Source organism: Gymnoscopelus braueri, assembly GCF_963280865.1.
Source record: "Gymnoscopelus braueri genome assembly, chromosome: 11".
NCBI lineage: Eukaryota > Metazoa > Chordata > Actinopteri > Myctophiformes > Myctophidae > Gymnoscopelus > Gymnoscopelus braueri.
The window spans coordinates 24469712-24482794 of record NC_137613.1 but is presented as its reverse complement, the minus strand read 5'-3'; the positions used below and the strand labels follow the sequence as shown (position 1 = coordinate 24482794).

The following is a 13083-nucleotide window of genomic DNA, read 5'->3' as shown; positions in this document are numbered from 1 at the left end:
TTTCTGGCATTTTCTGTCAAATTGAGTAATGCGGTTATCAGCTGTCTCTGGCTAGATTGCTTGATGGTGTGGAAGGTTAGAATAAATAAACAAAATGCGGTAAGAAAAAAAGGAATATCAACCATATAAGTTTAATATGGAACCAAGCAAAGAGGCAATTAGGCACCGAAAGCAATATAGACAAAGTAGATGATTTGCACCACAAAGGGAAAAAAAACTGTAGAAAGTAGTAGAAGAAAATTAAATACCTCCGCATTGGCATACATCTGAAGAAGCAAGGGAAATAAGATACATGTGGAATTAGTGAAAATAGTCACACCACCATCACCCAAAGTGTCAGCAGAGGAAGAAGACCTGTTCACAATAACAGTAAGGAGCTTATCATGCTGTCATTTGAATACAGAGTTTGTGGTACCCAGAGTTTAAGGTACAAGTGCAACCCATGTATCCAGAGTTTAAAGTACAAATGCAACCCATGTACACAGAGTTTAAGGTGCAAATGCACCCCATGCACCCAGAGTTTAAGGTACAAATGTACCCAGAGTTTAAGGTACAAATGCAGCCCATGTACCCAGAGTTTAAGGCACAAATGCAACCCATGTACCATTTCAGAGATGGAGGGTCTGAAATGGTGTCAGAAGCAGAAATGTTAGCCTGAATTCTACCAGAGCAAACCAGGCCAGGAAATACTGCTTTCCTCTCTGAATAGAAACTGTCAGAAAGTGATAAAATTAAAACTCTATAAGCTTGGTTCAAAGAGACTCGTATCATAAGGCAAGGCTTTACGTAGACATAGATGTGTGACAAAACGTGTGTCCCCAAAGTGGGTCAACTTGTGCAAAGCGCCTGGTTCGTTTGAACCTAAATAAATAAACTAAATTGTAATAAAACCCTGACAGTGCTGTGTATGCATTAAATGAAACTGCTTCGTGGAATATCTGTCACACTTGTGCAACTCCGTCTTCAGATTGCTGTACTATTTTCCCTCTCTGCAGCAGACAGAGAGCACAGAAGCACCTCCAAAGTCCAATCAACCTGAACATGCGAGGTGCATGCCAGTGTTTCCCAATCTGGGATCCGGGCCCACCTTATTGGGGGTGAAACGATCATAGCGAGAGGCCTTGTCTGTTTGGTGGTAGTCCGAAATGTTTGAAAAGATCAATGTATCAAAGTACACTCATAGCTTACGTGCCAAAAACTTTATTAAACTTTAAATTAAAGATAAATAAACCTTTCGACAGCCTCGCTGCTTTCCTCAGGGTGTGGGCAGCGTGGCAGTGAAAATATTGGTTTAGATTTTAAATCTGTCTCTCTCGTCTTTAAAATAAACGTTTTTGCCATGTAAGCTATGAGTGAGTGTGCGGCCACTTTGATCTTTTCAGAGTCAAAGGACTGGTGTGTGTTGCATCTTTTTGAACTTTAAATTAGAATTTTAAATATGTTGCACAAAGTAATAACTTGCTTTCATCCACCTTCAATATGGCATCCCTGGTCCGGGCATAAAAAATACAATAAATAATAATCGCCTTTTTTTTCCTTCCAAAAAAAAAGAAGAAAGAAAGAAGTGAAAATAGCCGATCTGCAAGCTCACAACGTATCGCATCACGATGCTTTGGGAGCTTGTAGATCGGAAGTATATACAGTAGTGTGTGCACGTGTGTGTGTGTGTGTGTGTGTGTGTGTGTGTGTGTGTGTGTGTGTGTGTGTGTGTGTGTGTGTGTGTGTGTGTGTGTGTGTGTGTGTGTGTGTGTGTGTGTGTGTGTGTGTGTGTGCGTGCGTGCGTGCGTGCGTGCGTGCGTGCGTGCGTGCGTGTGTGTGTGTGTGTGTGTGTGTATGTGTGTGTGCGCGCTCTCAGCTTTTGTCCGATGTAAGAAGTCTCTAAGGGAAAAAAAGCCTTGTGAATCACTGGTGCAGGAAAAGCACAGCAGATGGTTCAGTTATAGGACCAGGCCTGTTCTTACTGTACCTCAGTGGCAGGCAGCTCGTTGCAGCTCTCCCTCTGGGCTCTCTTGGGGTCACAGTGGATCAACATCCACTGAAGCTCAAACTGAAAAAAAGAGGCAATTAAAAGCAAGAGAGCAATTAGCGGCACGAATTAAACAGCAGAAATGTCCTCTCGTTTCAGATTCGCACCATTTGAGTCAGAGAGCTAGAAAACTCACCGATTGCGTGGGGCCCACTTTTGCAGGCATTTTTTCACTGCCTCAAATCAATGCCCGCTATGGGCTGAATAAGTAAATACATGGTTCTGCATCGCTGAGATGTTCTGTTGGGATTAACTGATTATGTTTTTCTCTCGAAAGAAAACTATCAGACACAGCGGAGAAAAAAAAGATGAATCACAGCTGTAAATATGTAATAATGATAATTTTAAAAATGACATTTATTGTAAGAAACAACATTGTTTCAAAACACGGCTACTTGAGAAAAACGCACCACACACAGTATTCTGTGTGGACGTTACTCAAATAAAAGCCTGGAACTGGACAGGAAAGGCAATTAAGCGGGAGGGCAATTAGCGGAAGGAATTAAACAGCAGAAATTTCCTCTCGTTTCAGATTCGCACACTTAGAGTCGGAGAGACAACTTGGCGTTTGCTCAGGGCCCACGTTTGAAGGGATTTTTTCACTGCTTCAAATCAATGCCCTCTATGGGCTGAATAAGTAAATACATGGTTATGCACCGCTGAGATGCTCTGTTGGGATTAAGTGATTTTTTCTTCCAGTGGCACCCAGCTGAGCAGCTTTGCTGTAGCAGCAGCAGCAGCAGCAGCACTTTAGAATTACAGCAGAGCTCGCCATGTGTATAAACCCGTAGCCCAGTTTGTTTGCAGGAGGCAATGCTTCACTGATAGGCCTCGTAAGCCAGTGAATGGGATTCAACCTGGCGTCCCTTTTTTCTTCATCACAAATGGACAGAAATGGACAAAAATTGCAGGTGTACTGTACAGGATTGGCTGTGTTCAATGAAGTACATCGTCTCTGTCGGGTGGAAACCTCATATGTCCAAAACTGTTACTTTTCAGGATTCAAATAAAAAAAAAGTAGAAGACCTACAAGCCCGAAACGCGTCGCGAACTTTTGATGCTTTCGTGTGACACTGTAGTGTGATCAAGTAGGGCGTTAATTTACGTTTTCTTTTTTAACAAAAGTTAAAATATGGAGATAGGAGGTTTCTGCCCGACAGCAGCGATATAGGGCTTTACCCAAGCCCCCAGAGCCACGGTAAAAACAGTGAAGTGGCCGTCGCCTGGTGGTCAAATCTGGGATTGCAATACTTCCGCATTTAAAACGCCACTGCGCATATGCTTCTACCGTTCGATACCCTAGTGCTCCTGCTCGGTGCTCAAGACTTCCGCATTTGGGCACCCGAATTTGGTGCCCAAATGCGGAAGTAGAGCGTTCTTCCAGGTGCTTCAGACGCCAGTGAGCAACTTTCATTGAAATGAATAGCTGGGGGCGAGGCAGTCCGCCCTTATAACTCTATGGCTTTACCACTTGGTCTCTATTCTGGGGCAAATCTGGTTGAATCACATTCAAAGAGATTCATTTGGTGTATTGATTGAAGAGTGGTTAACATTTGGCGCTCACCACCACGGAGGCATCGGCGTCGGTGTCCAGTCGGCCAATCAGAGTGTCTCCCTCCGTGTTGACGGGCCCTTTGCCCTTGATGGGTTTCTTGTCCACTTGTTGGCAGTCCACAGAGAGGGTGACCTGGTCGCGCTCCACACCGATCATCACCTGGTGCAGTGGTAGAAAGTAAGTACATTAACTATTGCAGGTGTTATGTAATCAACAGGACAAAGTTACATGCGGTATTATGCTTTTAAGTAAATAAACCGGACTTGTTTCTGACCTTGTGCCACTTGGTGTTGAAGAGCACCGACAGGCCGGGGAAGGTGACGGTCTGCAGGGTGCCGTCGGCGCCCATCAGGAAGTACTCCAGCGCCTGCTGGTCGCCGTTCAGCCGCAGGCCGGCCTGCTTGCGCCCGTCCTCATCCACGATCTGCCAGATGTTCCACACCTTGTTGACCGAGTTCTTGATCATGCGGAAGGTGGACATGAAGGAGTACTCGTCAGGGAAGCCCCGGGGGAAGTTCAGCCTGAGATGAAAGAAAGAAAAGAGATGGGACAGGGGTTAAGGTTCTTGTTACGTCTTTGTGTACAGGTATATAAATAAATATAAATATTTGTGTTCGGCTCATTGGACATAGCAGCAGTACAGCAGCAATACGTTGTTGCTGTCAGGCAGAAACCTTGTATCTCCAAATTTCAAAATTTCAAAAAAGCACAAAAGTAGTGAAAATAGCAGATCTACTGTACAAGTTGGTCCTGAAAGCCATTGTATTTCGTCGTTTCCATCATGCCGCTTTTCAGGCTTCAAATGGTCATATTTGAAAGAAAACGATCATACACAGCCCCAAAAAATTAAATCACAGCTGTAAATATGTAATAATAATAATTTTAAAAAATATATTTATTGTAAGAAACAACATTGTTTCACACAACACGTCGACTTGAGAAAAACGCACCACATCCGGTATGCTGCATGGAAGCCTTACAAAAATAAAAGCCTGGAACTGGACAGGAAAGATGGGACCTGTGTTTTTAATGCCGCCGAGTAGGCTACAGATCTAGGATCAAATTTAGCTTTTTTAATCCATACTCTGAAAAGCTAAGCAGAGTCTCGAATCAGCAGCCAGGGAATTTAGCAAATTCATACACCTTGTCACAATCCCCTGCGCTGCCTGCCTCTGCCCCTGCCCTGCCCTGCCCTGAGTAATGTGCCCTTGCCCTGGAGTGACTGAGCTCCCCAGCCCCTCCCCTCTCCTCTTTGGACTCTGATTCCCTAGAGTGGACTCACCTGCGGGTGTCAGCCGTGCCTAGTTGGCTAACGAGCCTCAGAGACTATTTAATACTGCCTGTGACTGTGCGCTCAATGCTGGTCTTCCTTGGTTTCATGTGTGTGCTTTGAGTTCTGAGTTCCTGCATTTGGGTCCAGAAACTCCCAGGCTCCTGATACACCTTTTGTTTTTATATGTACATCTGAGCAATTTTGGCATTATTATTACCCTCTGCAGAGGGTAAAATCATCGTACGGATACTACAATAATCGTACATCTGGCAACACTGTACAGCACACAAAGGACCCGTACGATCGGAAAACATCTGTTGCTGTAGGGCAAACACTTTATATTTTGAATGTGTACATTTATGGAGAAGTACAGGCATTAAACACGGAATTGCAGTGGCTATTTGGGGAAGTCTCCCAAGACGGTCAGAGAGTTGCCAGAATGGATAAAAACAAATCTCTGACAGTCTTGGTCCATGGCTAGCATGTGGAATGCTATAAAGTGACTTGTGTTATTGTCAAGATGTCAAGCTGGGCTGTGTGGAACAGGCAAGGGTACAGATAGATGGATAGACCTCTATTGATCCACAGGGAAATGCAGTTGTCATAGCAGCACCACAGAAAGGATATTCACTACAGGTTGACACTGATGGTTTTACAGCTCCAGTTTGGGCCAGATACTTTGTTTTCACTAAATAACAGAGCTTGAACTAGAAGTCTATAATCTGCCAGTGATTTTGCACAATTCAACTGGTGAAGTCCCCCTCCAGACACATTTGAATCACATTAACCTTTGCACACCTATTTGTGTCATTATTAGGTAATTTACAAGCTCACAAAGTGCTATGAGCTTGTAGATCAGCAATTTTTTTGCTATCTGTCATATTATGGCAAAGTATATAGAGCTTAAGTGGTTAACATACTCTGCCATGATTTGTTAACATTGTTTTCGTTTTCTCACATCGGAAGCACATTTCTCCCTCATTGAGAAATTCTGGATCTAGGAATATTCAAATGTCACAGGCCTCACTCATAATAAATTGGTTTAATAAAGTGGCTTATTTGCATAATGACTCAGAACATAAAGAGAAGCTCACCACCTCCAGTGTATGAATGTGAAAAGTAGGCTACATTATAGCAATCTCTATCAAAGTTATGCTTCCCAAGATGAGTTAACTGTAGTAAGGGGAAGGGGAAAAAAATCATGTTTGAGTGCAAGGGGACTTTAATGTTCAAAGCATTTCCCATCGCAGTCTTTTAGATTCAAATTCAAATAAAATAGTCATAATTGCATCAAAGAGGCAAAGAGGCCTTTTATATCACGCCATTATGTTATAAATCAAAAAGCAGCAACAGAGAGGCTGCCTGAATGCTCTCATCAATGCTTCAATTACTGCACGCCGACATGCATAGCATGGGCTTGTCCACAATCTAAAACGTCCCTGTTTTTTGGTGTGTGTTTTTTAACAAGCCGCAGTCTCCATAGGTGGTGTATTTATGAATGGGTGCTGCAGCCAGCCTTTTACCGTCTTGTAAAGGGATCAAGGTGAACCAATAAAAAAAGGAGTTTCCTGTAACCCAGTAAAACAAATGAAGACCACTAGTACTCTCTAACGTTGCCTGGAGTGAGAAACCCTCCATAGTCAAGCTTTTTTAACCACAGTCCCTATTTTGGGCACATCATTATAGGCATTCGAAAACATGTTTCAAATTCTTATTTTTTTGTACGTATAACGTATTTATTTAGTAATATTTTAGAATATTTATTTAGAATTAGTGTTGTATTTGTATAACAATGAAGTAGGCCTAAAGAGGTTAGACCCTCCAATCTTAGAGAAACAGACCTGAGTTGCAAGTTCTGTACTTTTTTTCTGTCTACACATTAGCCAAAATAGCCAATCTACAAGCTCACTACGTGTCACAGCGTGATGCCTTGTGAGCTTGTAGATCGGCTATTTTTGGCTAATGTTCCCTCCACAATAGGGATGCTGGGGTTCAAGTGGTTAAAGCAGTTTCAGTGCAGAATAAAACATAGTAGATGCGTTCAAATCACAGTCTGGAGGCCACTGGACTCATGGCTAAGCATGTATTTACTTCATGTCCGGTGTGACAGGCCGCACTGGCATTCACAACACTTGCTGTCAGGGAGTTACACAACATTATTCTGAGAAAAGCCAGCCTGCTGGAGGTGATCAGACAGAACAGAACAGAACAGACCCATCTACCGGGAAGCACCTGAGGTCATGTCTGGCAGCTGTAGCTGAGCGGCTAGAGAGGCCTGCTGGTAATCAAAAGGTCACCGATTCGCCCCCCCACCCCACACCCTCGGCCTTGCCGAGTCTTATGTGTTGAAGTGTCCCTGAGCAAAGACACTTAACCCCTAACAAAGCCCTCCTCAACCTGTGTTGAGTATCCTCCTCACTGGTGGGCTGTGAGGATATTGCAACTGGGCCCCCAAATAATTGGAAAAACACTAATAATGAAATGATAATATAACATTAATATTAAAATAAATTACGTTAAAAACATGTCATGGTATTTTTTTCTTTAAAACCTTGAAAAATGTGTTTTCATTGTGATGCTGATAGGAATTTAAAGTATAATACGTTAGTTCCATTTATTAAAGCCAGCACATTACACGAGTGCTCATCATTACCATCAGTAGCCATCAGAAGGGGTGAAACTCATTTTTCCCCCTGGGATTATAAGGCAGTTGTTCTCAAAGTTAAGCGCTAAGGGATCCCAAATGGACCCTTACAGGTCTGCAATCTCTGAGACGTCTGTAACTCTTATTACAGTCATGGGGGTCCTTGAAAGTGAAACGTTTGAGACCCACTGTTATAAGGTATCGGAAAAAATCGAATAAATCACGGTGCAAAGGCTGGAGCTGAAAATGTTTCCTTTGGCTCCTGCAGACACTCATACTAATCTCCTATTGGAAGTGCAGTACATACTTTCTGTGACGACAATAACAAAAGGCAATTGAAGTGCTTACAGGAAGCAGTTCCGCCTGTCAGCGCCCATCTGTTTTATGCTGTAATTTTCAGCCTCATAAAATGAGAAGAAAAAGAAGAAAAACACTTAGGATGCATGATGAAATGCACCTCGTCGTGTTTCCAGGAGACATAAATCGCTTCACGTGGGGTCTTTCTGATGCCCACCACACAAACGCACGCATGCACACACCCGCACCCACACCCACACCCGCACACGCACACGCACGCTTACACTCACACACACACACACACACACACACACACACACACACACACACACACACACACACACACACACACACACACACACACACACACACACCTAAAGTATAAAGTATAAAGGATACATTTGCATAACCCCTAAACCATATCCTCTAAATGTTTATCCCAACCTCAATCTTTTCATAATTGTAAGCATAACTCTAGAAATCTTTTTGACACCATAAAACAACGATTTGTCGGCTTGTGAAGACCAGGAACATTGGTCCGCATATATATCCTTTTCTCAAATTCTACTATACTTTTGGGGACATATGGTCCTCACAAGTATAGTAATACAAGTGTGCACGCACGCACGCACGCACGCACGCACGCACGCACGCACGCACGCACGCACGCACGCACGCACGCACGCACGCACGCACGCACGCACGCACGCACGCACACACACACACACACACACACACACACACACACACACACACACACACACACACAAGGCCCCGCACAAAATCTTTTTCACTCCCCTCTTGTCTTTGAAATATGCCAAATGGGTTCAGGCACGCTTTCCTCTATACCAATTATATGCTGTTCACTGCCGCAACAACACCTGTCTAGGACCTGTAATAATGCAACACCTGCATCAACACTATTTTTTCACCCCCTGGTTTTTCAGTTTTTCATTATTTTTTTTACTGTATTTACCTGGTTGGAATTTGGAAGTTGGCCTCCCTGTCGAGTCGGTACGCCACCTGGAGGGGCGTGGAGCCTTCCACCTTCCTCACTCCTTTCAGAGGAATCACGTCGAGCTGGAACTGGGTGATGAGATCAAATCCTACATATATGGGACAGAGGAAACTGATGAGGATGATGATGAGTCTTATGATACAGTTCAGGCCATATAGTCACAGTCTGCAAAGTCTTCAATCCTCCAGATTTAGCAGTGTAGCAGCAGCAGCAGCAGCAGCAGTAGTAGTAAGAGTAGGAGTAGTAGTAGTATCATTTACAATTTAGGCATTTAGCAGACACTTATTATCCAGAGCTATTTACAATAATCAAGGTAAACACATACATCAAATGCAGAGAGACAGTGTGTTGCCTCAGTAAAGTAGGATTCACGGTAAACCAAGAACCTAGCATCAGTCTAAACAAAATATATAGTTAGTAGTAGTAGCAGTAGTATAATTTACAATTTAGGCATTTAGCAATTAGCAGACACTCTTATCCAGAGCGATTTACAATTATCAAGTTAAACACATACATCAAATGCAGAGAGACAATGTAGTGCCTCAGTAAACTAGGATCATAGGTAAACCAAAAACCTAAACATATATATTTAGTAGTAGTAGTAGTTGTAGTAGTAGTAGAAGCTTGGTAGTACAGCAGCGGCAGCAGCACCACTAGTGGTACAGTAGCTGTAGTAGTGTAATGACTATTATCCTTGTCCTTGGGTTCTCATTTGACTGTCTCAGCAGTCTTTTGCAGAACCACTTGGCAGTGTGTAAGCACTTACAATTAAAAGAAAAACTTCTGTACAAAATAATCTCCAATCCCATGTGAAGCTCATTAATTTTCCTCTGACACATGCAGTTCATCCCGAAGCCAAAGTATAAACACACACAGATGTTTTTTGGGGGGTTTTCTTTGTATTTCTTTCCAGTGAATTGTCTCTGAGGTCGTAGTGATAATTTAAAAAATCTTGCTGAGTTAGAATTACACGTTCCCACAAAAACATTATGTCAGGCTCAAGTGGAACACTTTTATTTGCCTCATTTGAAACTAAAAGGTGTCTCAAATCATTGCACAGCCCCCTCATGTTCAACTAATTAACACCAGTTTCCTTTAGTCGGTGTGCTGTTTTATTTTTTAGGCTTTTCCAACAACAGTGCTAGACGTGGTTTATTTGTATTTCCTGCTGTAGTATAATAGATCACCTGGAAGGTCATCTTGGCCACTTCTCATCGGCGGACAGACGGTATCTCCATCCAATCTGTTGAGATCTAATTCTGTTAGGAAAAGGAACAACAACACGCGCACGCACATGCACACACACACACACACACACACACACACACACACACACACACACACAAACACACACACACACACACACACACACACACACACACACACACACACACACACACACACACACACACACACACACACACACACACACACACACACACACACACACACACACACTTGTTAAAGATGTTTCCTCTCTGAATTTGACAAATGTAATACATTGCCAGCTGGAGAGTTTGATGATTTATTTTGTATTACTTCAATACCCGGCTGTCTTTGAAAGGAAAAGGGAATCATCTTAAATGTCACCGGAGATTAAGATCAGCATTTACAGTAAAGCAGTGAAATTTTAATGTGGCTTTCTCATACAGGGTTAGATCTGTGAAGGACACAGAGGGACATTTCTTAAGTTTCTGAACTGTCCACAGCCCTCCTCTGAGGAACAAAGTGAGTTGGGCGCAAATGGTGCCATATAATAATGAGCGTTAGTGAGGACCAATTATATAAAGATAGATTGAAAATGGATGAAGACTAAATATGTACACTAGATCCATTAGAACATATAGGTTCTGTTTTTCATTTCCTGAAAACCAACAGTTTTGGACATTTCGTTTCTACCCGACAACAACAATATGTAATGTACACGTAGGCTACTGTATACAGCGTATGTATGTTTATATTATGTATCAAACAGGCTTTTAGAAAGGCACAGCAGTTTACAAGGACATGTGTCTCTCAACCCATTAAGACCGGGAACGCATCTGTGTCATTTTAGATTTCTTTGGCTATTCAAAAATAGCAGATATACAAGCTCATAGCGCGGCACAAGTGCCGAGCTATGAGCTTGTAGATCTGCTATTTTTGAAAAATCTTGAATATAGGCCTATATATGTTTTAAGCAAACATTTGTAACTCAAATATTTGCTTCTGGGGATTCTACAAATGTCTTCTATTTTTTTTTGAAAAAACGTATGTTGCTATAATGTCAAGGACCCCCAAAATTATATGTATTTGGCCGCGGATCCCCATCTCAAAATATGTCGTTGCAGGGACCCCTCAGAAGCAAAGAATATTGGCTTAAAAAAATATATCTATTCAAAGATTTGCACAAATTTTCACGATTTTTCAAAAATATCAGATCTACAAGCTCATAGGGCGGCACTCGGTGCCGCACTATGAGCTTGTATATCTGCTATTTTTCAATAGCCAAAGTATAAAATAATGGTTAAAGTGGTTACACAGATGCGTTCCTGGTTTTAATGGTTAATTGCAACTCCTCTCCTGTTCATTGCAACAATGAGTTGCATTTCGAAGCACATATTGCCACTGCAGGCGGCACGCTTAACAAGGTGAAGCCCGCATGCACCGTCAAATAGGTTTTATGGGCACTAAATGTGTCAGTATAAATGCCGTCTCACTACCGCATCTCATTTCTCAGCAGTTATGCGGTACCTGAGAAGAGTTTCCAGATGTCTGTCTGTGCGTTCACACACTGCTCTGTCTAAATGATGCTGAGTCAGGTTTATGGAGTCGCAAGCCCCTCTCCAGCCGCAACAACTTTCATGGCTTCCAGACCTCACCTTCACGGGGGTTGGCTCTATTCCACTGTTTCTCAACCAGTGGTCCACGGACCACTAGAGCGTTGATTCTCAAACTTTATACATTTCAAGGACCCCCATTGCACACACTGAGAGTCCAAATGGACCCGTGTTCCATCTGTACACTCTCAGAGTTTCAGACCTGTAAGGGTCCTTTTGGACGCCCCTTGAGGGTCCCTGGACATCACTTTGAGAACCGCTACACTATGGTCCACTCCATGGCATAATTGCAGGTGGTCCATGAGAAAATATTTTGAATTGTTAAAAATTACATATACATAGTACCTTTGTTAAGGTAATATATAATATAAGTAAGTAGGTCAGAGTGGCTTATTGAGCAAAGGGTGTCCATCCCCTTAATGAGCTAGAACCCAGTCCAACCAAGTGAGATGGATTGCTGAGGTGAAGTGCAACACCTAACCATCAGCACCCAAGCCGTGTTACTCATACACAGAGTTGATGGTGCCTGGGAATCTATTAAAATACAAGAACATTGGTGGTCCTTGAGAATGGTTTGAAAACATGCTAGTGGTCCAGAGCAAAAAAAAATCCAAAACAAAAAAACATTTGAGAACCACTGCTGTACTCCCTGTGAATGCAGGAGGAGACAGAAGGTACTGTACCAGGGTAGCAGCATCCCCTCCTGACCTGCCTCAGGCACCATCCTATCACACTTGCAGAATTGATTCGTTAAATATTATATGGACCTTCTTTTACTAAACTTTACAAAACTAGATGTTCCAAACTTAGTGAAAGTTCAGATTTGGGGCTGATTCCTCTGTGGCACCGAGAAACCCGACTAGGAATTTTAATGAGCAACAACAACAACAACAAAACTGCCAATAACGTGATATACTGCAGACCGCGTATTTATTCCCCCAATGAGCTTTCCTTTTTGATAAATTACTCAGACGGACCTCTACTTACTACAGATTAATAAACAACAAAGTGGATTACCTGCCAGCACAACTTTTATAATACATTTAATATTTCTGAGCACATGACAAGCGTGGCCTTGACTTTACCTTTAGCAGTATGGCTGCTATCCATTCATCAACATTAAATTGCCATCTCTACTGACATATTTGGATCATAGGTGGAGTCTTAGAGCTCTGCATCATAAATCTGCTACCTTAAATCACAGACTGCTTGATGCAAATGTGTGTGTGCATTAGACTTATGGGACATATTAGTGGACGGTATGGTTTTAGTTGCAGGGTAATTTGCTTGGAGGGATGTGTGGGGTAATAAAGGCCTTGGTTGATTGATTTAATACTTTATGAATACGTTTGAAAACAGTAAGGAGGTACAGTAACAAAGCTATGCTAAAAGGATAACACAAAAAGCCGGGGGGGGGGGGGGGGGGGGGATTATTTACATCGTTGTGCCTC

At 42.6% G+C, this 13083-nt stretch overlaps 1 protein-coding gene across 1 annotated transcript in view; it reads right to left on the bottom strand.

Annotated features, from left to right (window-relative positions):
- Nucleotides 1–13083, bottom strand: part of col9a1c (collagen, type IX, alpha 1c) — a gene marked incomplete at its 3' end in the record, with an annotated part of 47528 nt that overhangs the window by 31906 nt on the left and 2539 nt on the right. The window contains exons 2-7 of the mRNA XM_080442492.1: nt 10001–10072; nt 8772–8901; nt 3856–4102; nt 3591–3740; nt 1967–2047; nt 249–266 (exon numbers count right to left, since the gene is read on the bottom strand). Coding sequence (XP_080298618.1) covers nt 249–266; nt 1967–2047; nt 3591–3740; nt 3856–4102; nt 8772–8901; nt 10001–10072 — 698 coding nt within the window. The remainder of the gene's footprint in view (nt 1–248; nt 267–1966; nt 2048–3590; nt 3741–3855; nt 4103–8771; nt 8902–10000; nt 10073–13083) is intronic.